Source organism: Lutra lutra, chromosome 14 (assembly GCF_902655055.1).
Source record: "Lutra lutra chromosome 14, mLutLut1.2, whole genome shotgun sequence".
In the NCBI taxonomy this organism is placed as follows: Eukaryota; Metazoa; Chordata; class Mammalia; order Carnivora; family Mustelidae; genus Lutra; species Lutra lutra.
In genome coordinates this window covers 60,121,613-60,143,209 of record NC_062291.1, presented here as the reverse complement: position 1 = coordinate 60,143,209, position 21,597 = coordinate 60,121,613, and the positions used below count along the sequence as shown (strand labels likewise).

Genomic DNA, 21,597 nt, shown 5'->3' with positions numbered 1-21,597 from the left:
TCTCCCAAATTTCTGATCCATAGAAAATGTGAGAAAAAATGTGCTTTTTAAAAAATTGCTAAGTTTTGGAATAATTTTTTATACAACAATAGGTAACTAAAAAAATAGATTTAAAAAGGGAGCCCCCTTACCCTAATTGGGATTTCCCTTTTCCTTGGTCCTATTCCCTTTCCTTGGTTATTATTCCCAGCCTCTTCCCCAGACAAGATTTGAAGTTAATGTTGCAAACAGTTGTGACTATGTCACCCTAGGAGGAATCCAAGCCAATCAATATTTGTCCTATGAGTTCATAAGACATGCTATACATCATATTATTCTAAAGAATCACTCCCACCCATCAGGACAAAAATCTACTACTTCCGCAGAGGAGGTCTACCAGAATCTTAGCCCTCAAAATGAGGGTCTTTAGGACCATCTCCCCTACCCCATCCCTTCAACTCCCATACATCTGTCCCTATTCAATCCCATGTATCATTCATCCCAAATGGTTCAGGCAGAAGTATTGAGCTGCTTAAGATGAAAACCAACCAACGAGGGACATGAATGCATCTATAGTAGGATAGTAGGACCTGTGTGGTTATTTAGCAAGGCATAAAGTCAAAGACACATTAATGAAGGGAATGCATTTCTCAAGTACATAATATACTATATTGTGCTTTCTCACATGAGACAGGCTTTTTTTCTGGAAAAAAAATAACAGCTTTTGACGTGGTAAGATAAGTTTGCCTTTAGGTTTGCCTTTAGGTAAATTGGGTATAAAAATGAGCAAGGTGGAGGGACGCCTGGGTGGTTCAGCGGGTTAAGCCTCTGCCTTCGGCTCAGGTCATGATCTCAGGGTCCTGGAATCGAGCCCCGCATGGGGCTTTCTGCTCAGCAGGGAGCCTGCTTCCCCTCTCTCTCTGCCTGCCTCTCGCCTACATGTGATCACGCTCTATCAAATAAATAAGTAAAAAATCTTTTAAAAAAATGAGCAAGGTGGAGCTAGAGAACCCAGTCAAGGAGGATTTGAGGAGAATAGGTGAAGGGAATACTAACCAGCTACCCAGGCCAAGGAAAAGAGCAGGCCTTGCCACAGGCTTCCACTTAAATTCTTACACATTGATTAGAGATATACTGAGCAACCCATATCAAAAAGAACAACTTACATTATAAAGCAGTCCTAGAAAACATTTCAAGATAAGAACCAACAATCCAGTGTAAAAGGCGTAAGATGGAAAGTTTAAAGAAAAAATGTGGCTTTTAAAGACAGGAACAGGTGCTTAATGTGAAAATTAGTGCAATTTCAAATTATAAGGATATACCACTTCTTACTTAACTGCTTAGCAAATATCAGAAAGTTTGATAAAAAGTTGGCGAGACTGAGGAAAAACCTCTATGGAGGATAATTTTCACTATTTCAAAAAAAATTTTTTTAAAGATTTTATTTATTTATTTGACAGAGAGAGAGAGAGAGATCACAAGTACGCAGAGAGACGGGGGTGGGGGGGTGGGGGGGTGGGAAGCAGGCTCCCTGCTGAGCAGAGAGCCTGATGCGGGGCTCGATCCCAGGACCCCGAGATCATGACCTGAGCTGAAGGCAAGCGGCTTCACCCACTGAGCCACCCAGGCGCCCCCAACTATTTCAAAATTTTGAGTCCATATACTCTTCACCCAGTAACTTCATTTCTAGGAATTTATGCTACAGACACACAGGGGAACAAAGTTTTTTTGTTGTTTTGGGTTTTGTTTTGTTTTTGCAGCATTGCCTGTGATGGCAGAAGGTTAAAAACCACCTAAATTTCTGTCACATAAGGCACATAAGTTAGGATACATCCAAATAACAGCACTATGAGTGGACATTAGAGAGCAGATTTTTATGTGCTAAAAATGGAGGGATCAAGACATGGAGATTAACACAAGACACTAACATTTGTATAAAGAAAAGTAGGCATTTTTATAAGCATGACTTATCTCTGAAAGGATATCCAACGAACTAGGGTCAGTGGTTGCTAATTCAGACAAGAATGAGTGACTAGAATACCATGTACCTTTTGTAAATTTTGAGTTGTAATCCTGATTTACTCAAAAGATTAATGTTAAATACAGTGGAATACTACTCAGCCATCAAAAAATTGAAATCTTGCCATTTGCAATGACGTAGATTAAACTAAAGGATATTATGTTAAGTGAAATAAGTCAGGGAAAGGCAATTATATGATCTCACTCATATGTGGAATTTAAGGAAAAAACAACAACAACAGAGGATCATAGGGGAAGAGAGGAAAAAATAAAACAAGACAAAACCAGAGAGGGAGATGAAGCATAAGAGACTCTTCATCACAAGAAACAAACTCGGGCTTGCTGGAGGAGAGGTAGGTGGAGGGATGGGGAATTGGGTGATGGACATTAAGGAGGGCAAGTGACATAATGAGCACTGAGTGTTATAGAAGACTGATGAATCACTGACCTGGCCATTTTACACATAAAATAAAAATATGTTAGACCCAGTGCTGGCAAAGGTGCAGAGACAAATTCTAACACACCTTAGGTGAGAATGTAAATCAGCAAAAAGCTTCCTAAATTATAAAAAATTTCCCATGTTTCAAAAGCCTTAACCACTCATATTCCTTGATATAGTAATTCTACTCCTAGGAAGCTATTCTAAGGAAATACAATGAATTTCAGGCAAATACTTGTGCACAGAATCTTAACAGGAATCTCAGTTTTAGCAGTGATTTATAAAATCTAAAATAAACCAAAACAATGGTGGAGGGGAATTAATGCTGCAAGAGTTTTTAAAACAAGTTATGGTATCCTCATGTGATGAACGATTATGTAGCTGGTAGAAGGCAGAGGAGGGTCAGTAATGCATCCTCCAGACTGAGAAGCTGCTTTCAAATGCAAAAATGCTGCAAGCCACTCTAGACCATTGACAGTTTTACTCAGTTAACTTACCCACAGGGATAATCATGGAGGAGGACGGACACACTACGGAGGGCACTATGCAGCTATTTTCCACCCCAAACTTCCCCGCCCATTTTCCACAGCCATCCAGACCTTAATCTCCAGCTTTCATAGAGCAAGGGCCATGCTGATGAGGTCACAAGATAGTTATCTAAAGTGGTACTATCTGTGCACCAGAATGGCTCTCTACTAGTTATCTAAAGTAGCCAGAGGGGAGAACAAATGGAAGGCCAGATACGGAGTCAGTGTTGTCTGCACTCCTACACTCCGTCCCCAACAGAGACAGGGACGTCTTTATGGCCTGCACCATCTATGCACAGCATTCTTCACGATGACCCCTGAGCCAGATTGCAAGAGGTGACTTGCATTCCTGGGTCACAGCAGCAATACAAACAGCAACGCAAGGTCCCCCCGGAACCAGGAAAGAGGTCCTTTCCTCAGACCCAACAGATGAAGCAACTGTGAATTTCAGCCTAAGAGGTAGCCCATGACAGGAAGACATTTCCTGATGCACCAGGAGGGAACATCAGCTGTGCTAAGCCCGTGAGACAAAGGCTTTCCGGGCAATAGACATGGCAGATCTTATTCCAGCAATAACCCAATAGCTGTTTCAGCCCCATGAGCCAGTGCCACCCCTGGCTTTTCATCATTCGTCATTCCAGAGAGATAGGGGTGACAACCACTCTGGCTTCTTCCTATTTAAAAGGGGTGTGGATCAGAATTTGAAGAACAAGAAACAGCCTTACATCCAATTAAAGATATTCCCTGGTGGTAAGTTGGGCCCCCGCCCTGCACGGAGCCATTATTTGGAGCTTTCTTGGGTAGCCAAGCCAAATACTTGCTATTAACTCCCCTTTGATGCTTATCATTTTGGGTTACTTCCTCTCTTCTCCAAAATCTCATGAACCTGCCGGGAAGTGACCTTCCTTACTTACCTGGCAAGGCTCCCAGGAACCCTATATGGAATGTAACAGGCTGCTTCCTGCCCCACTCCCCCAATGGCATTCATTGGCTCCATAAAGTCAGTCTTAGAGCTTTCAGGCTGTCTGGTCATACCTGAGTCTATGTAGGTCCCTCTCAAATAGGACACTCCTGTCAAGGCCTTGGTAATACAACCAATCGTTCCAATGATGTCATGTTATAAGGAAAACATTTTTTTTTTAAGATTTTATTTATTTGCCAGAGAGAGACAGAGGGAGAGAGTGCACACACAAGCAGGCAGAGAGGCAGGCAGAGGCAGCGAGAGAAGCAGGCTCCCTGCCGAGCAAGGAGCCCGATATGGGACTCGATCCCAGGACCCTGGGATCATGACCTGAGCCAAAGGCACTGGCTTAACCAACTGAGCCACCCAGGCGTCCCAGGAAAACATTCCTATTGAACTTCTACAAATAAGTAGAACTGATTTCCCTTTGGACAGATTGTCCTGGTTTCACTTAAGTCAGCCCTGTGGCAGCCACTCTAGCACTGGGTTAATAGGGACAAGGTCAGATACTAAGGTCCTGCACTCCTCCCTCGGGGTCTTTCCATCTCTCAGTGTCCCACAGTCCTAATTCCCAAGCTGCCACCCCCTCTCTAGGCCCTTTCGCTTGAAGTGGCTCTTTAGCGCCACTAATTTAGCTGCAGAATATTCCCGCAGTCACTTTCTGGCTAGCGAGAATTTCCTCTTGGTCATCCCCAGTACATTGTATTGTTTTTTGAATGACTACAGTATGGACAACTTGGAAAAAACAAAAACCCCTGTGAAATGGTGGAAATGAATCTGTAACTCACCGAAGAGGATGAATAGTCTTGCATTTTAAAAGCTTATGGAAAACTTGGGGCACCTGGGTGGCTCAGACTCCTAATTTCGGCTCAGGTCATCATCTCAGGGTCATGAGACAGACCAGGAGTCTGCTTAAGATTCCCTCTCCCTTACCCTCCCTTACCGCCCCTCCCCCCCCTCAAGAAAAAATGAATAAAAGCTTATGGAAAACTCCATTTCAAATGATCCAGAAATGTCAAGTACTATAAGCTGGTATTTAAGAGGAGTGTATGTATCATTTGTTTTTAATTTTGTAAAATAAAGATTTCTTTTAACCACACACATAAAAAGTCTTTGTCTGAATCAAAGAGGAGTCCTTACCGCAGGGATCCCAAGATTTAGGGGCCTGATTCTCTCAAGATAGAATAGTTCTGCCCCGCATCAGGCTCCCTGCTCTGTCAGAAGCCTGCTTCTCCCTCTCCCACTCCCCCTGCTTGTGTTCCCTCTCTCTCTCTGTCAATTAAATTTTAAAAATATATTTATTAAGAATAAAGATACAAGAGTTCTCCCTTCAGTACACGCTAGTCTGTGCCTGTGCACCTGCACCCTAATTTCTAACCACTCCTTCTGACACTGAATTCTTTCAAACATATTGTCTGTATTAGAAGCACATGTGGCTCATTTATCCTTTTCCAAAGCCAATGCATCTGTGGTCTCTTAGCATTCTCTCACCTGTAACCCGCCCTCATTCCATGGCCTATTGTAAGGCACAGATCAAGGCCAAGCAACAACCCGCAGTAACTCATGCACAGTCTCTTCCCCACTCCCTTGTCCCCACCTTTGTGAACAGGATAGCCGACCCTCCCTAGGACATCCCCCGCCCCCGCCAGCCCCACACCATGGAGAATGGGATCCTTACCACTCCCTGGTGTGTTTGGGGCATCCCCACACTCACAGCCCGGTCCAAAACGCTCAAAAAACCCGACCAAGCCCGCCCACACGGAGGTAGCTAGTCAACCTGGGCTTTCCCCCACGGACAGCGAGCTTTCTCCTGCCACAAACCCCTGTTTCATTTCTTTGTATCCGACAAGCTACATGCGCCAATTGTTAGAAGCTGGAGGAGGGTCGGGGTGTTTCTTCAGTCTGAGAAAGGCACTTTAATATGGAAGAAAACGAAGGAAGCCCCTCCATACCACTTACACAGAATTTGATTCGGGGTGACTTACTGACCGGGCCCAGAGGAAGTAGAGAAGGATGGGCGGGAGAGCCCGAGCACCACACAGCTATTCTCCACCGCCTTCCTCCCCACTCTCTGCGACTATCCGGACCCTCATCCCCAGTTCTTATGGAACGAGAGGCCTGCTGGTGAGGTCACAGGGTCGTTATCTAAAGGGGCACCATCTGTGCACCAGAGGGGCTCTCTCTGAGTTACCTAAGTGGTGCCGTCTGTGCATTGGAGAAGAGAACAAGACGAGGAGTCAAAGATGGAGTCAGTGCTGTCGGCATGCCTACAGTAGTCACCCAAATTACATTTAAAATCGTGTTAATGACAATGGGAAGTGATTTTTGTATCATCTTAAGTGAAAAGCATAGACTATAAAATTGCCTATGCAAGGAGTTCAATTATGTTTTTAAATACGCACAGAGAAAGACAGGAGTTTCCAATTCAAGATGCCAGATTTTGTATATTTGTTTATTCCCATCCCTCTCTACCCCTTTGAACTGCTGGTAAAGAGGCACCCAAATAATAAATCCATAACAGCACTGAGCATCTGAATGGAGAAGGGCAAGCTCAGTAGACCAGAAAAGTTTTAGAAGACAAAAAGCAAACATGCTTTTTTTGTATAGTCATAGTTGTTGTTGTGTTTGTAGCTCCCCTCCCAGATTCACCCCCATCCTTGTCCCTTCAAGCCTGGAGTGGTAACCGTTGGCTCCAGGTTCCCTTGTAAATACAACCTTCTCACATCCTATTTGGCCTCAGCCGTCTGTTTCTTGTGATGCCGATGGTAGAGTTGCCTACTCAAAGCTATTCTCTTCTTCCTAATAGAACCCCTTCCCTTTTTTGTAAAATATCTACTCCACTCAGGTCAGCCATGTGCTCAGGTGGAAGCTGGACCCATCTCCAACCCCATGAGGTGAGTTAAAACCAGTCATGATGGTCCCATTCTCCTGGCCAGTAACTGCCTGGATCATGGGCAGGCAACACAATTCTGGCCAAAGAGAACTAGGGGACAGCTGGGGGGAACTTGTTTCTTGTTTCTGGGGACTCTGGGAAATGTTTTTCTCACTGATCAAAGTGACACATAGATCCAGAATATGTAAAGAGCTCTTCACAAGTCAACAATAAAAAACCACAGGTAGGGTGCCTGGGTGGCTCAGTGGGTTAAAGCCTCTGCCTTCGGCAGAGGTCATGATCCCAGGGTCCTGGGATGGAGCCACGCATTGGGCTGTCTGCTCGGCAGGGAGCCTGCTTCCCTTCCTCTCTCTCTGCCTGCCTCTCTGCCTGCTTGTGATCTCTGTCTGTCAAATAAATAAATTTTGAAAAATCTTTTTTTTTTAAAGATTTTATTTATTTATTTGACAGAGAGAGATCACAAGCAGGCAGAGAGGCAGGTAGAGAGAGAGGAGGAAGCAGGCTCCCCGCTGAGCAGAGAGCCCGATGCGGGGCTCGAACCCAGGACCCTGAGATCATGACCCGAGCCGAAGGCAGCGGCTTAACCCACTGAGCCACCCAGGCGCCCCTGAAAAATCTTTTAAAAAATTAAATAAAAATTAAAAACCACAGGTAACCCAATTAAAAAAATAGTCAAAGGGTTTCTTTAAAGAATAGGTTTCTTCCTAAGAAGGTATACAAATGGCCAAAAAGCATACGAAAAGATGCTCAACGTCATTAGTCAAAACCATAGTAAGCTCTTTGCACCAACTAGGATCGCTATAACTGAAAAGATTAACCAAGACAAGTACTGGTGAGAATGAATATTAGAACCCCCATACACTGCTAGCAGGAATTTAAAGGAGATAGCCACTTTGGAAAACAACTTGTCAGTTCCTCAAAATATCAAATGTAGAGCTACCATATGACTTAGCAATTCTACTCATAAGTATATACTTATACTAATACTTAAACTAAGCATAAAAGTATATAATACTTACACTAAGTATGTAAGTATAATACTTATACTAAGAAAATTGAAAATCCGTGTCCATCCCAAATAAACATGATGTATCTATAATATTGTATTATTTAGCCATAAAAAGGAATGAAATATTGATATATGCTACCACATGGATGAACCTTGAATATATAATGCTGAATGAAAGAAGCCAGACACAAAAGGCTATTGTATGACTGCATTTATATATGAACTATCCAGACACAGAGACAGCAGGTTCAAGATTTCCAAGGGATAAGAGGAGGAGGGCACAGGGAAGTGACGGTTTAATGGATACAAAGTTTCCACTTGGGGTGATGGAAAATCCTGGAACTGGATAGCAGTGATGGTTGCAGAATATTGTGAATGTATTTAATGCTACTGCATCTTACACTTTAAGTTGGATGAAATGGTCAATTTTATGTTCTCTGTATTTTACCAGAATGATAATAATAAAGATAGAAGTGAAGTACTGATTCATGCCATTACATGTATAAAACTTGAAAATAGGGACATCTGGGTGGCTCAGTCAGTCAAGTGTCTGCCTTATGCTCATGTCATGATCTCAGGGTCCTGGGATCCAGCCGTACATCAGGCTCCCTGTTCAGTGAGGAGTCTGCTTCTCCCTCTCCCTATGCCCCTTCCCCCATTTGTGCTCCCTCTCCCTCTCTCTCATAAATAAAAAATCTTAAAAAAAAAAAAAGAAGATGAGGAAAACTTGAAAACATTTTGCTATGTTAAATAAGTCAGGTGCTAAAGGCTACATAGTATATAATTCTATTATATGAAATGTTCTGAAAAGACAAAGCCATAGACAGAAAGTAGATTAGTAGTTGCTAGGGCTTAGGGGAGAGGGATGGAGGGGGAAGGGAATGGGTTGTTACTTCCTAATAAGAACTGAGTTTCTTTTTGGAGTAATGAAACTATTCTGGAATTGGACAGGGGTGATGGTAACACATTTTTGTGAGTCTACTAAAAACCACTGAATTGTACATTTTAAACAGGTCTGTTTTATGGTATGTAGACTATATATCAATAAAGCTATTTTTTAAGGGCTATATAGGAGCACCTGCTGTCTTTATCTGCCTTTGGACACTGACTTGAGGGTGTGATTCCTGGAACTGCTGCAGCCACCCTGTCATCATGTGCTAGTTTAATAACTGGCTTGAGAGGCTGAGCTGATGAGGAAAAGATGAAAATAATCAGCTATCTGCTGAGGTTGTTGAGCTTCTAAAGTAATAAGTCCTGGGGCTGCACTGCCTCTGGTCTTCTTGTTATGTAAGAGAATCAATTCCTTATTGCCTCAGCTAACAGGTGTGACTTGCCAGTGAGATCTTCCACTGACAGAAATCTATTCCTTATAGTCAGCACCAGCTGAGAGTAAGACTGGGGAAAAGGACAGAAATCAGAGTCTTAATGGAAGCCCTGTGCACAGAACTGGTACGGTTAGGCCAGTCATTTCTTTGTTTCTCCCACTTCCAACCCATCATCACAAATCCACTGAAACTCACTTGCCACGACCACCCCCAATCAGGCTAAAACAGAAGTAATTGTCTGAAACAGAATGCTCTCCTGAGGAGGAATGAGAAGATAGTGAGTGTCTTGGTGCCCAGAGGAAACTAGTCTTCGTGCAGCATGCAGTAAGGGTGGAGAACTCCAGCGTGGCCTCCTGCTCTTGGGAGAAGCCATAGTTCCACACAGTTGTTCAGGACTCAGAGCTCAAAAGCAGTCCTCCCCTCAAGGAGAGGCCACCCGGGGGGAGCTGTCTTACAGATTGGCAGAGGGGTCTGCTCCCATCACATATATTCATTAACTTAGTCCTTTGCTTATAAATGCAAAAAGAACAGTAATAACCATAAGAAGGTGGAGAAAAACCAATACTAGCAAAGAAGATAGCCAAGATAATTACATAGGACAACTGATTCTGGGATAAAACAAGCAAATTATTAAATGAACAGAAGATACTTCTAAATTATTTTTAATATTAATGTCTTAGGAGAGACCTGAGAAGACATTGCATCCATTAATAGGTTGATGGTTTTTTTTTAAAGTGTATTCTGAAATTAAGAATAATTCTTAGAAATCAAACCCATGATTACAAAAATAAAGGCTCTTTAGGATGACTGAAAGAAAAGAAATTGGGGAATATCTCAGAACATAGGTGAAAAGAGAAAAACAAATTTTAAAAAGAGAGAAGTTGAGAAGGAAAATCAATTCAGTGTCCAAAACCAACCTAAAAGAAGTTCTGAAGAGATGGAATTTCAAAATTGGAGGAAAGGAAGTAAAAAGATTAATAGATGAAAATTTCTCAGAGATAAGAAAGACATCAGTCTTTAGGTTGAAAGCGTCAAACCCACTGAATGAGAAAAGACCCATGTAAACAGACTCATGGAATTTCAAGACATCAAGAAAAAAAGAGGATAAAGCCTTCTACAGAAGATAACTCAGTAGCACAGGATGTTGGGAAGCAATATGGCAACATCTTTGGAGTTTAAAAAAAATGTGTTTGAAGCTAGCATTCCATATCCAGATGAACATTTACAGAAAGCAAGGACTTTGAGACTTTATTTACTGTTGCTCTCTCTGAAAATTTTATTTGAGGATCTTCTTCAGATCCAAGAACTGTGGGGGTACAAATTCTCTCATTTTACAAAAGGGGTATCAAGATGTTGAGTCTAAAATTGATGGCAGATTATCTTTAGGAATAAGGGTAACCAACAGAAGAACTGAAAGCAATCATACAAAGTTAAAAGAGAGAAAGAGAAGAAGAAAAGGAAGGTGAGGGTAGGGCCAATGAACTGAATTCCTTGTCTTGCATGGAAGGCAGAAATAGATCTTTTTTTAAAGGTGATCGATCAAGAAATACAGGTATAAACACATTATTTACAGATATAGAGGTAACCATTAAAATAATTTTAAATGAAGGTCTCTGGAGAATGGTACTAGGAGGTAGAAGGGTAAGAAATAGACTTTAACTTTTCATTTTGTGTTTTTTGGCTCCTTTTTTTTCTTTTTCAAGAGAGTGGCAGGAAACATACCAAAATGTTAATAGGAATGTATCAGGGTGATAACAATGGTCAATGGATTTAATTGGCTTCCTATTTCCCTAGAGTTTCCAAACTTTCTACAATAATCTTGCATTAATTTTTTAAAAGACTGTATTTATTTGACAGAGAGAGAGAGAGAGAGAGCACAAGTGGGGGAGCAGGAGGCAGAGGCAGAAGGAGAAGCAAACTCCCCGTGGAGCAGGGAGCCTGATTATGGGGCCTGATCCCAGGACACTGGAACCATGATCTGAGCCAAGGCAGACACTTAACCAACTGAGCCACCCAGGCGCTCAACAATGCATTACTTTTATAATCAGAAACATGCACACACTTTTATTAAATAGGATCAGGGAAATATTATGGTTGTCCTGAAATAATCCTTGTCTTTGATCTCTGATTTATTGGAGGAGCTTCAAGCGCACATGGAATTTACTAAACTTCTTAAGGAAACATAATCTTATTGGTATTAAAAAAGAGAGAAGAGTGCTTTGGTCATATTTAATATCTCTCCATCTCTGCAAGGTCCTCCTTTTCCCAGAGCTTTATGAATGATAGTCACTCTGGTTGAATCTTCTATCCATTGTAGAGTGTCTATTTCTATCACTTCGCTGGCAGATAAGTATTTAACTTCAGCATCAATATTTTCAGGGAATATGACCCCCAGCAGTCTATTCTATTTTCAGAAAGTCAGTATTATTGGAAAGTCCTTCAATATATTTAGCCAAAGTAGGCTTCCCTGGAATAACCTCCACCCACTTAATCTTGATCCTGCTTTCTGAAACTCTGCCGAACAGAACAGGCTCGAAATCTTCTATGTAATATTCTGCAATCACTTAAAGATGATTTCCACATTTCACTGGCTCAACACCAAGTCTATTTTTGCCACACATCTTCCTTCCTCTAACCTCAGCACTTCCACAACCTCCAGAACCAAATTCCTTTTTTGTTTCCCTGGGATTGAGCTCATTCATTCATTCATGTATTTTGTGATTCAATTCATTCAGTTACCTACTGTGCATCAGGTCCTTTCTGTAAGGATGCATCTTTAAACAAACAAACTTGTAGAATCTCTCACTTTGGTCAAGCAAACGGACTTAGTTCAGACAAGTATAGACAGTTCAGGAAAGTCAGAGAGAAATAGCCCAAAAGCAGGAAATGGAGAAATAAAATCAAGTTGAGGAATGAGCCCAAAAGAAGGTTCTCACAGAAGTAAAGTTATACTATGTGAGGAGTTATACTTCTACTTTTAAAGAAGAGACCAATTATTTTGAAAATTTTAAGAGGCAGCTAATTTGTGCTTGTTACTCTCAGGGTAGAGGGCAAAAAATAAAGTATAAATTAGGAATGGGGCTCCTGATCCTGAGACTATGAGCAAGGATGAGTGGATTATTAGCTACGAAAAAAAAAAGTCAATACATTTATTTTCTTTTTGTCTATAAAGATTTGTATTTATACAAGTTAGACAAAACGTATTATACCCATATAATAGAATATAAGTTGGGCATAAAATGGGAAAGAAGTACTGATATATACTATGATATGGATGAACCTTGAAAATCTTATGCTAAGTGAAAGAAGCCAACCATAAAAGGCCATATAGTATTATAAGATTCCATTTATGAAATCTCTGAAATAAGGAAACTAGAGATAGCAAGTAGGTTAGTGGTTGCTTAGGACTAAGGAGGATGGGGAGACAGGAGGTTTGTTTCTGTTCTAAAGTTGATTATGGTGATGGTTGTATATATCAGTATGCTAAAAATTATATTTAAATGAGTGAATTGAGTCTCCAAAGGCAAGGGAAACTAAAGCAAAAATGAACTATTGGGACTTCATCAAGATGAAAAGCTTTTGCACAGCAAAGGAAACAATTTCAACAAAACCAAAGGACAACCTACTGAATGGGAGAAGATATTTGCAAATGTCTTATCAGATAAAGAGCTAGTATCCAAAATCTATAAATAACAACAAACCCAACACCCAAAGAACAAAAAATCCAGTCGAGAAATGAGCAGAAGACATGAACAGACATTTCTCCAAAGAAGACATACAAATGGCCAACAGACAAATGAAAAAAATGCTCAACATCACTCAGCATCAGGGAAATGCAAATCAAAACCACAATGAGATACCACATCATACCAGTCAGAATGGCTAAAATTAACAAGTCAGGAGACAAAAGATGTTTTTGAGGATGTGGAGAAAGGGGAATCCTTTTATGCTGCTGGTATAATGCAAGCTGGTACAGCCACTCTGGAAAACAGTATAGAGGTTCCTCAAAAAGTCAAAAATAGAACTACCTATTGTACTACTAGGTATTTAACAAAAAGATACAAATGCTGTGATCTAAGGGGCACCTTCACCCCAATGTTTATAGCAGCAATGTCCACAATAGCCAAACTATGGAAAGAGCTCAGATGTCCATCAATAGATGAATGGATAAAGAAGATCACACACACACACACAAACACACACACACACTGGAATATTTCTCAGCCATCAAAAAATGAAATCCTACCATTTGCGATAATGTGGATGGAACTAGGGGATATTATGTTAAATGAAATAAGTCAATCAGAGAAAGCTAATTATCATATGATTTCACTCATTATGTGGAATTTAAGAAACAAAACAGAGAATCATAGGGGAAGGGGGGGAAAATAAAATAAGACAAAATCAGAGAGGGAGAAAAACCATAAGAAACAAATTGAGGGATGCTGGAGGGGAGGGAGGTGGGGAGATGGGGTAACTGGGTGATGGGCATTCAGGAGAGCATGTGATGTAATGCGTACCAAGTGTTATATACAACTATGAATCCCTGAACTCTACCTCTGAAACTAATAATACACTATATGTTAACTAATTGAATTTAAATTTAACTTAATTTAATTTAAAAAATAAATGGGTGAATTGTATGGTATGTGAATTATATCTCAATAAAGCTGTTTTTTTTTTAAGATTTTATTTATTTATTTGACACAGAGAGAGAGATCACAAGTAGGCAAAGAGGCAGGCAGTGGGGAGGGGGAAGCAGGCTCCTCGCCGAGCAGAGAGCCCGATGCGGGCCTCGATCCCAGGACCCTGAGATCATGACTGAGCCAAAGGCAGAAGCTTAACTCACTGAGTCACCCAGGTGCCCTAAAGCTGTTTTTTTTTTTTAAAGATTTTATTTATTTATTTGACAGATAGAGATCACAAGTAGGCAGAGAGGCAGGCAGAGAGAGAGAGGAGGAGGCAGGCCCCCCGCCGAGCAGAGAGCCCGATGCGGGGCTCGATCCCAGGACACCGGGACCATGACCTGAGCCGAAGGCAGAGGCTTAACCCACTGAGCCACCTAGGTGCCCCTGTTTTTTTTTTTTTTTAAGTTAGAAGTTCTTATAGTTAATTAAGAACTATGATTAGACTGCGATACTGATTTATTCATTACCCTGCCTTTTCTCGAAAGTCTCTAACTCATTCCCAGGGGCATTAGAGCATGCTGTTCAATGTTCAGGATCTAACGCATTCTTGACTCCACTTCTACTTCTAGAGTACGTTTAATATTAACATTTAACAAATTCATACTGAGTGTTAAGCCCTGTGCTTGGCACTTGGATCAACAAAAGAGACAATGACCCTGCCCCTACTCTCAGGGACTATTCTTTCCTGTCCAGGGTCCAAAAAGCTCACCACCAGCCCCTGCCTTGGAGTGTCAAAGAAAATCCCACTTCATTTAGCCAAGTTCCTTCCTTCTGTTTAGATTCCAGGTAAACTGAGGTCGTTGGTATGTGCACTCACAGAACATCAAATCTAATTAATCTTTTTAATTAAACCCAGTTTAAAGATCAGGAGAGATAGGGAAAAACAAACCACCACCACCACAACAAAAAGAGTAATGAAAAAAGCAGATGGTGGAGTTTAGGAGGTGGATTTTCAAACTCAACTGAATGTCTTGGTTCCCGCAAGACCCTTTCTGCATTAATCAGTGCAGCTGGCCGACCGGCTCCTCCCCTAGTTCCTCTTGGGCCCTCTCCTGCAGCTCCTGTCCTTCCCATATTTCCCTACTCAGGCATGTCACTGTGAGCACTCACCCTATCTCACTCTACTGTGAGTGTCCGGGGACTCATGGAAGACTTTGGGAAAATGGAAGCCTTATTTCAGACCCAAGTTATGGGAGATGAATGATGGTTGGGTTGCCTGAATGGTACAGAGAAAATGGTGCATTTTATTTTTACCTCATTGTAGGTGCCAACTGAATTACAGTCTCCTGAGTTATTCAAACAGTCTCAAGACAGGTCATCCAGTATTTGTTTCTCAAATATTAAAAAGACAATAAATATTTGACTGATTGGTTACTTGTCATTGGTGTTTTAAAAATCTGCTATCAATAAGATTTAAGTGTCACTACCCTCCTATTTTTTAAGATTTTATGTATTCATTTGAGAAAGAGAGAGGGAAAAAGAGCATGAGTCGGCGGGGTAGAGCAGAGAGAGGAAGGAGCAGATTCCCTGCTGGGCAGGGAGCAGGGAGCCCGACATAGGGCTGGATCCCAGGACTCTGGATCATTAGCCAAACTGCAGGCAGACACTTAACCAACTGAAACACCCAGGTGCCCCAAGAGTCATCATTATGCAAAAATTAAAGTTACCTTAACTAAGAAATATGACATGGGGCCAGTGACTGCCTGTCTTAGGAAAGCTGGTTAAAGATAGGGAAGCAGACACTTTAACCATCAAAAAATGTCTCTGCCCTGTACCAAGTAATTAGAAAATAGTGGAGTTCCCATACCTGCTTAGCGAGGTAGAGTTTGGTTATAGGAGATCTCTTGATCTTAGACCTATACACATGAAGAAGCTGCCAAGGAGCCAGGAGCCAAAGGAAACCCAAGGGAATCCACACCAGAACAGTTTGCTCAAAACAAAGTGGCAGGTCCGCTTCTGGGCTATCCAAGAATGAAGAATTCTGGGGGACCAAAACAGAAAGATTATTGAATATACTCATTTTTTGAAGACAGAAAACCCGTGTGAGGGAACCCTCCACTTCCACCCCGTTCCCAAACAATTTTAATTCCATTCTATATCCATAGCCAACCTGACCCTTTACCTAGATGCATTTTCCTATTAATCTCCATGGATACAAAATCAACATTTAATGACAGTGACTTTTTGGGTCAATGCAACCTTTATGAACCTTTCGTTCACCAGCTACTCTAAGTAAACCTCACCACTGCATTTGCCAAGTTATGGGAAGAAGAGGGACAGACTATTCTTCAAATAGTTCCCTGGGATACAGAAACTTGTTCTTATTTTCGTTTCTAGCACTAATTATGCTCCCTGACAGATGTTCAAACATGCAGGCAGCTGGAAGCTTTCATCAGACAATGGCATTTTGCCTCCTTGGGCCAGAGGGCTTACAGTCATTGGAACTTAGGGGACCTTGGGCCTAGGAGCTGTAGAGCACCAGTAGAAGGAAGGCTCGTCCCCAGCAGGTCTATACTAGTCTTTACATTCTGCAATGGATAGAAGTGTCTTGTGAAGTGAGGGTGGGGAGCACCAGTTATTTCTTGAGTCTTGTGAGGGTAGATTTTTCTCTCCTCATAAACATTTTTTAGTTATTTTTGTATAGTTGTTCACACAGACTCTTTAAAACAAACATTGTGGCGCCCTGACCAACATGATCTGTCAGATATTCCCAGAGAGAATTCCCCAAAGATGGCCTGGTAAGATCCTGGCCCCATTAAGCCCCACCTTCCTGTGGTAAACACGTCCCAGCCTTGAGGCCCTTGGGGCCCAGGTTCTTTCTAGGATGTGAAGTGTTAACCAACTCCTCTGCTATCTCATTCCCACTCTTCTTATCACTCCATAAAGTTAGTTGACTTTAGAATTCAGAAAAAGATATTTTAACTATTTTAACAAGCCCTCCATGTGATTCTGATGCTAGGCATTTGCAGACCACACTTACACAGAATCACTAAATCTAGGTTCCTTTTCATTTTCAATTCCACTAAGCCATTTGGTACTGTTGCTCACCCTCACTTGAAATTCTCTCCTCTAATGGTTCAAAAATTGTCTCAGTGCTCATGATGCCCAAATCTGTATCCCTGGCCTCAACTTCCACTTCATACCACTAACTGCCAGTCCCTCTAGAAGTGTCTCCAGTGGATATTCATTTCAACATTAGCAAGACTCAAACTTGGGTCTTCCTCCCACCCCACAAACTCCGCAACAACAACTTTCCCTCCTAACATTGTTGAAATTGGAAGCCTTTTCCCCATTTCTCTTCAGAGAACACAATTTTATGGCTAGCTAGTCTGTGAAGAGAGTCTGGGATACAATAAATATATGGTAGAGAATACATCGATTACCTCTTCCACACAGAATATCCTCTGGAGATATTATGACATATCTTTTCTTAAGCCCCCCAAACCAAAACCTAAATAACAACAACAACAACAAACCCAAACCAAAAAACTCTAAGCTTTAGACCACGTGCGCATCTAACTTTTTTAGTTCTTATGGTAGCAACTGAGGTTAATCTACTAGTTCTGAGTCTGAGAAGAGTCAACAGTGAAAATAAGTATGATTCCTCACCCAAAATGTAGAGTTGCAGAACTTCTCCAGCATGGTTCCTGGAGCTCTTGTGGAATGAAGACTCTCCTGTGACTCTTGTTTTTTATTTACTCTTTTCCTCAGAGAAACTGGACTGCAAGCAGCAATGCGTTATCTCCCATTCTGATGTTCTGATGTTCCTAATAAAACCAGGTCTCCTGACCTTTCATCTTAACAGTTTACTCATTAACCTGACTCAGATGTTTATTTACAATATCCCAGTAGAGAGACACATGACTCAGGAATGAGGAGCCCCGGGGGTAGGTAGACTCATCATTTCCCAAGTACCAGAAGCCTCTGGATGTATGGTCATAAAAGGAAACACTGCAAAATGTCAGCAGAGCTGGTGGACAATTTGCGAGTGGAGAAGCCCATTCCTTCTCTTGAAGACATATGACCTAAAAAGAGAAGCATCATTGGAGGGGCAAGTACCCTTAAATATGCAGGTTCACATCCATTTTAAGGCCTTAGAATTTATAGGAACGTGAAATATCCTACTCCTTTGGATTTTAAATTAAGACCATAGAATTTAAGGGGTGCCTGGGTGGTGTAGTCTTGTGAGGTCAGAATAAGCACCTGACTTTTGGTTTTGGCTCAGGTCGTGATCTCAGGGTCATGGGATTGAGCCCCTTGTAGAGTTCCATGTTCAGCATGGAGTCTCCTTGAGATTCTCACTCTCTCTCTTTCCCTCTGCCCTTCCTGCTCATGCTCTCTCTCTCTCTAGAATAAATCAATCAATCTTTTAAAAAAGACCATAGAACATAAAATATACTTAAAAGTAGTATAGATTTTATTTCAAAAAGTCAAGTTCTAAAATAGCATATATAGTGTGATACACACACACATTTATTTATTTATTTAATGCGGTGAAATGTTAGCCTTAGCTGTTAAGATTGTGGGTGGATTTCGTTTTTGCTTGTCTATATTTTCTGATTTTTCCATAATTATTAGGCATTATGTAATAATACTCTAAAGCAATTATTGGTATTGTGGTAAAAAATACATGACATAAATTTTACCATTCCTAAAAGTATACAGTTCAGTAGTGTTAAATATATTCACATTGTTGTGCAACCAATCTCCAGGACTTGTTCATCTTGCCCAACTGAAACTCTAATACCCATTAGACAACTCCCCTTCACTCCCTCCTCTAGTAAAGCAAATGTTCTTTTAAAATCAGGTCACCCTAAATTAACGGCAGCCATAGACATGCTTGCCAACATATTAAAGTGCAAATGCCATCATTTGGGGGATCATGTGAAACCATTTTGGTCACTAACACATAAAAACACTTCTTTGTCCTATGGTTATAGACAGACTATACCTACAGAGAGTAATTAACAAGAGCATAATGTACACTTTAATGTATACTTATATACATATATATTTCATGTGTACTTTAATGCCTGGCCTAAAGTTAACTATACCAAAGGTATAGTTAAACTTAAACTCACAAATGATAGTAACATTTACTCACTAGTACCAGTGGATATATTGTGAATTATTAACATCTGAAAGATGTATAACTTTTATTAGGACATTCACTCAGTTCTCTTCTTATGAGAAGATAAGCATAAGATGAACTCCCACACTTTTCTATGTGCCTGTAACAGTGTTAAAATTGAGTTAGGTCTTAGGGTGTCCAGATATATTTGGATGGATACTGACTACTGTTTACCAAAAACAACATTTTCCAGTTACTCAATGTGCACATTCTAAACTATTCTTATGTAATCAGATGGCATCATCATACTTACCATATAAATGTATAAAAGCATGAATAAAACCTGGATAAAAACATGGTTTTTATGCAAGATGTTTCTTAGGGATTTGTGATCATCCTCATACCTGTTACGTGCTTCCACTGTTGAACATCAGAATGCTTACATGTTGTATGTCCATGATCCCCAGCTGACATCCAGCTGATATTGTCTCCAAAAAAAAAAAAAAAAAAAATCCTCATGGTTGAATCCATTCTTTGGGAAGCCACTTTGACCAAATGTCCATGATCCCCAGCTGACATCCAACTGATATTGTCCCCCCCCCAAAAAAAAAAAAGAAAGAAAGAAAGAAAGAAATCCTCATGGTTGAATCCATTCTTTGGGAAGCCACTTTGACCAAAGTGGGGAAATGAGAAATTCTGGCGAGAGAAACAAATAGTACACACCTGGTGGACCTACAGCAGTGATACTAATGGTACATGGGCAGATATTGGATGACTGGTCACACATTCCCCATGGCCAAATTCCAACAAAGGCTTTTCAGAAAAGTCATAAAAATCTGAAATTGTTTTCCCTGGTGACCCAGCTGGCCTGCTCCACACCAGACTTTCCATACCAGTATGTGTGATGTCCTCCAGCGAATTAGCTTAATCAGGAATAAACCTTCACTCTCTCCAGACTGTGTGTTTTCCTCCCTTACTGTCTCCTTTTTATAAGTCCTGGCTTTTGCCTTTGTTTTTTGCCAATAGTGTAATGATGATCTTCTCAAGCAAGAAAAAACTAGCACACAAACGTTTAACTAAATGTCTGAGTTATTCCTTGACAACCACATCAATCCTCTATCTTTCTAGCAGGTGGAGGATTTGCTGATTGCGCTTGTCTAGCAAGTAGTTGTGAAAGCAAATTGGCTGTGCTTGGAAATGTTCGTTGAGACCAAAGAGAGGACTTAATGAGTGGTATGGTGTGAGTGGAATTATTTTCTATAGATAAAATATAATCCCCCCATGTCTATTGCAAATAAGAGGAACAAAATAACTGATAGAAATTATAATCACGTTTTTAAACGAGCAGAAATTGCATTCGTTTGTGCTTAAAACATTTTGAGTAGCCAAAAAAAGAGATGGTGGAGGATCTAAATATTCATCAGAACAAATGCTGAGATTATAGGACATATACTGACATGAACAGAATAAACATATGATGTTATTAAAGGAAAAAAGAAGTGGGTGGGTCTGGCATGTAATGAGCTTGGCAGTTACCATTCCATCCTAACAAGTAAAATGCTGAGTAAACTGAAAAATCAACAATTCTTCTTGGATCAGTAAGAGATGTGAGGTCGGTCACACAGCAAAATGCTGCCCCTAGATTGAAAAGACAGACAAGCCAATGCAGAGAATTACAACTTAATAGAACAAAACCCCATGAGCTAAAACCTCTACACAATCCAGTGCTGGGGTAAAGAATCCTGAACTATAATTGACCAATTGATAAGAGTCTAAAGTGTCTGAGAGTTGTGGAGTCACTGAGAGGTTTTTTTTTTTTTTTTAAAGCTACTGAAATACTTATTGGCTTTGCCAACAAAAGTACAACACAAATAGGCAAAGTCCTCCTGAAATATAATTAGTGTAGTCATCATCCAGTTGATAATTTGTAGTAGAAAATGCAGGGACATGACCTATGACTGGCTTCCCACATCTGAACTTGGGTAAGTGCATGGGGGAAGACTCTGCTCTTGGAGCCACACTTGCAACGGTTCTGCCATTGTCTCTGCCAAGTCTATTGGGCAAGCTCAAAAGCACAAGCAGGACTCACTCCATAAACAAGCACCCCGAGGCAGGGAGTACTATTGACCTCTTCAAATCTTTGTGCATTTTCCACAGCCGTGAGAAATTCTTCTCATAAATCTTCAAAGTTTTCATATGGAGCTAAGTCAAGGCAGTTAAAGCATGTGTGAACTCTGGGAAGTTTTTCAGAACTCCAGTATTGCTCTATTGTGAACCACTGAAAACCACTGGAATAAAAGGGTGAGGCAAATTCATAGACAGGTACTTGGGATGTCCCTGTGACACACTGTGGTAACCAGAGACACTTCTCGGCAAGCATCAGCAGCATAGCCTTCCAGAATCACGGAATGTCAGGAGGGTTGGGCAGTAGCCTATCCCATAAATAGAATGTTGTCCCCAGTCATTCATGCCCACACTGCCAAGGTTGCACATCAGCAACTCCAACTCGTTTTCATCAAATATTTTTTTTAAGTTTTTATTTATTTATTTGACAGATAGGCAGAGAGGCAGACAGAGAGAGGGGGAAGCAGGCTCCCTGCTGAGCAGAGAGCCCGATGTGGGGCTCGATCTCAGGTCCCTGGGATCATGACCCGAGTGAAGGCAGAGGCCTTAACCCACTGAGCCA

At 41.0% G+C, this 21,597-nt stretch overlaps 1 protein-coding gene across 1 annotated transcript in view; it reads right to left on the bottom strand.

Annotated features, from left to right (window-relative positions):
* The window catches only part of ABCC2 (ATP binding cassette subfamily C member 2), a 74,099-nt gene extending 56,492 nt beyond the window's left edge, over positions 1 to 17,607 (bottom strand). The window contains exons 1-2 of the mRNA XM_047702461.1: positions 17,450 to 17,607; positions 15,648 to 15,821 (exon numbers count right to left, since the gene is read on the bottom strand). Coding sequence (XP_047558417.1) covers positions 15,648 to 15,821; positions 17,450 to 17,482 — 207 coding nt within the window. The 5' untranslated portion in view covers positions 17,483 to 17,607. The remainder of the gene's footprint in view (positions 1 to 15,647; positions 15,822 to 17,449) is intronic.
* Positions 17,608 to 21,597: the final 3,990 nt, after the last annotated feature.